Source organism: Cyprinodon variegatus, unplaced genomic scaffold, assembly GCF_000732505.1.
Source record: "Cyprinodon variegatus isolate N-32 unplaced genomic scaffold, C_variegatus-1.0 Scaffold1325, whole genome shotgun sequence".
In the NCBI taxonomy this organism is placed as follows: Eukaryota; Metazoa; Chordata; class Actinopteri; order Cyprinodontiformes; family Cyprinodontidae; genus Cyprinodon; species Cyprinodon variegatus.
In genome coordinates, this window is record NW_015151778.1 from 111,567 (window position 1) to 113,029 (window position 1,463).

General features: G+C 42.2%; 1 protein-coding gene across 1 annotated transcript in view; it reads left to right on the forward strand.

The window, feature by feature from the left end:
• LOC107102819 (cell death activator CIDE-A-like) overlaps positions 1 to 1,463 on the forward strand; it is a 10,562-nt gene that overhangs the window by 3,198 nt on the left and 5,901 nt on the right. Inside the window, exons 2-3 of the mRNA XM_015402253.1 lie at positions 1,148 to 1,286; positions 1,372 to 1,461. Coding sequence (XP_015257739.1) covers positions 1,148 to 1,286; positions 1,372 to 1,461 — 229 coding nt within the window. The remainder of the gene's footprint in view (positions 1 to 1,147; positions 1,287 to 1,371; positions 1,462 to 1,463) is intronic.

The window sequence follows — 1,463 nt, forward strand, 5'->3', positions numbered from 1 at the left end:
TGTTGCAGCAGCTTTCAGCTCATTAAAGCCTCTTTGGGTCAGAGCAGGAAACGGGCTGAAGAACCTCTCTGTGAAATCTGGACCAGCCTTGATTTGATCAACGGTTCTGCTGCTTCTGTTCAGGACAGAATGAATGTTTATCATCTATTTTCCTGAATGCATCTGATGCAGATCTGTAATGGATTCATTATTGTTTGAAATGTTTCCAGATAACCAGCTGTGATCAAGATAAAGTCTTCCACTATGATGAAGAACAATTATGGAAGAAAAACAGTCTCATTGGAATCTGCCTTTTTTTTAGTACCAATTTCTAAATACTGAATTCTTTTATACATTGAATTTCTTACACTAAATTATTAACTGGTAGTAATTTGTCTGCAAAAAATTTCACGTGCAAAAAATTTGACTCCAAATGTGTTGACCTTTTGGTAAAATCAAGCCAAAGCAATCTACACTCGATGCAGTCGAGCTGCTTCTAGCCAATGAAATGAGGTCATTTGGTCACATGACACGACAATCGGGCATAGCTTTGTTCCCGGCTGAATGAAGCTGAATGAGGAGTTTTTCTTGTTAAACTGATGATTAAAAACATCAGTTAGCTACTATAGGCAGCCATTAGAGTTTTTCATCTAATTGGGGTGAAATAACTTTACCCGTGTCTGCTAAGGCTCTTGGTTTCATGCAGAAGAAGCGACCGACTGCAATTTTTTTTTTTTTTTTCTCTGACCAAATAAGCTTATTTCATTGGCTAGAATCTTTTGCAGCTGAATTTTTTGCAGCTTAATTTTCACCAGATAAAAGTTCAGTGTTTAAAATTCGGTGTCCAAAATAAGGTAGATTCCAATTAGACAGATTTTCTTCCATAAACAATGGTTATAGTTGTTGTTCATAACATCACATGCTTGTACCCCGAGAAGGTTGCAAGTACCCGGTTCGATTCCCACAGCTGGCACTCTGGGTCTCTGAGCAGGACCCTTAACCCCACACTATAGTTCAATTTCATAAAGGTGTTTTTTTAATTTTAATGAATGTGTTAAATTATAGATTTAGTTCTGATCAGTTTTTCATCAGAATCTTCTCTATAGAAGTTCTCAGTCCTCCTTGTTTCCGATGAAATTCTCCTCCTGACATCCTAACTCCCCATCAGGTCCGTGTCCACGGTCCACACCACCATCTCTCTCCACATCCTGCCATCCCCTCAGCCTCGCTGCTATAAAGTCTGCACCCACAGCCGGCGGCGGCGCAGGAGCCTGGTGGCGTCTACGCTTCCTGAGCTGCTGGAGCAGGTGATCATGGAGATTCCTCTGGGATGTTCCACCTTTAAACGCTCCGCTTTACTGGCTTCTTCTCTTCCATGGTGGCGTGTCCCAGGCAGCGAGGGTCTTCATGCTGTCTTGCTGTAACCTCCTGACTCTGGTCCTGGAGGAGGACGGCACTGTGGTGGACTCGGAGGAGTTCTTCCA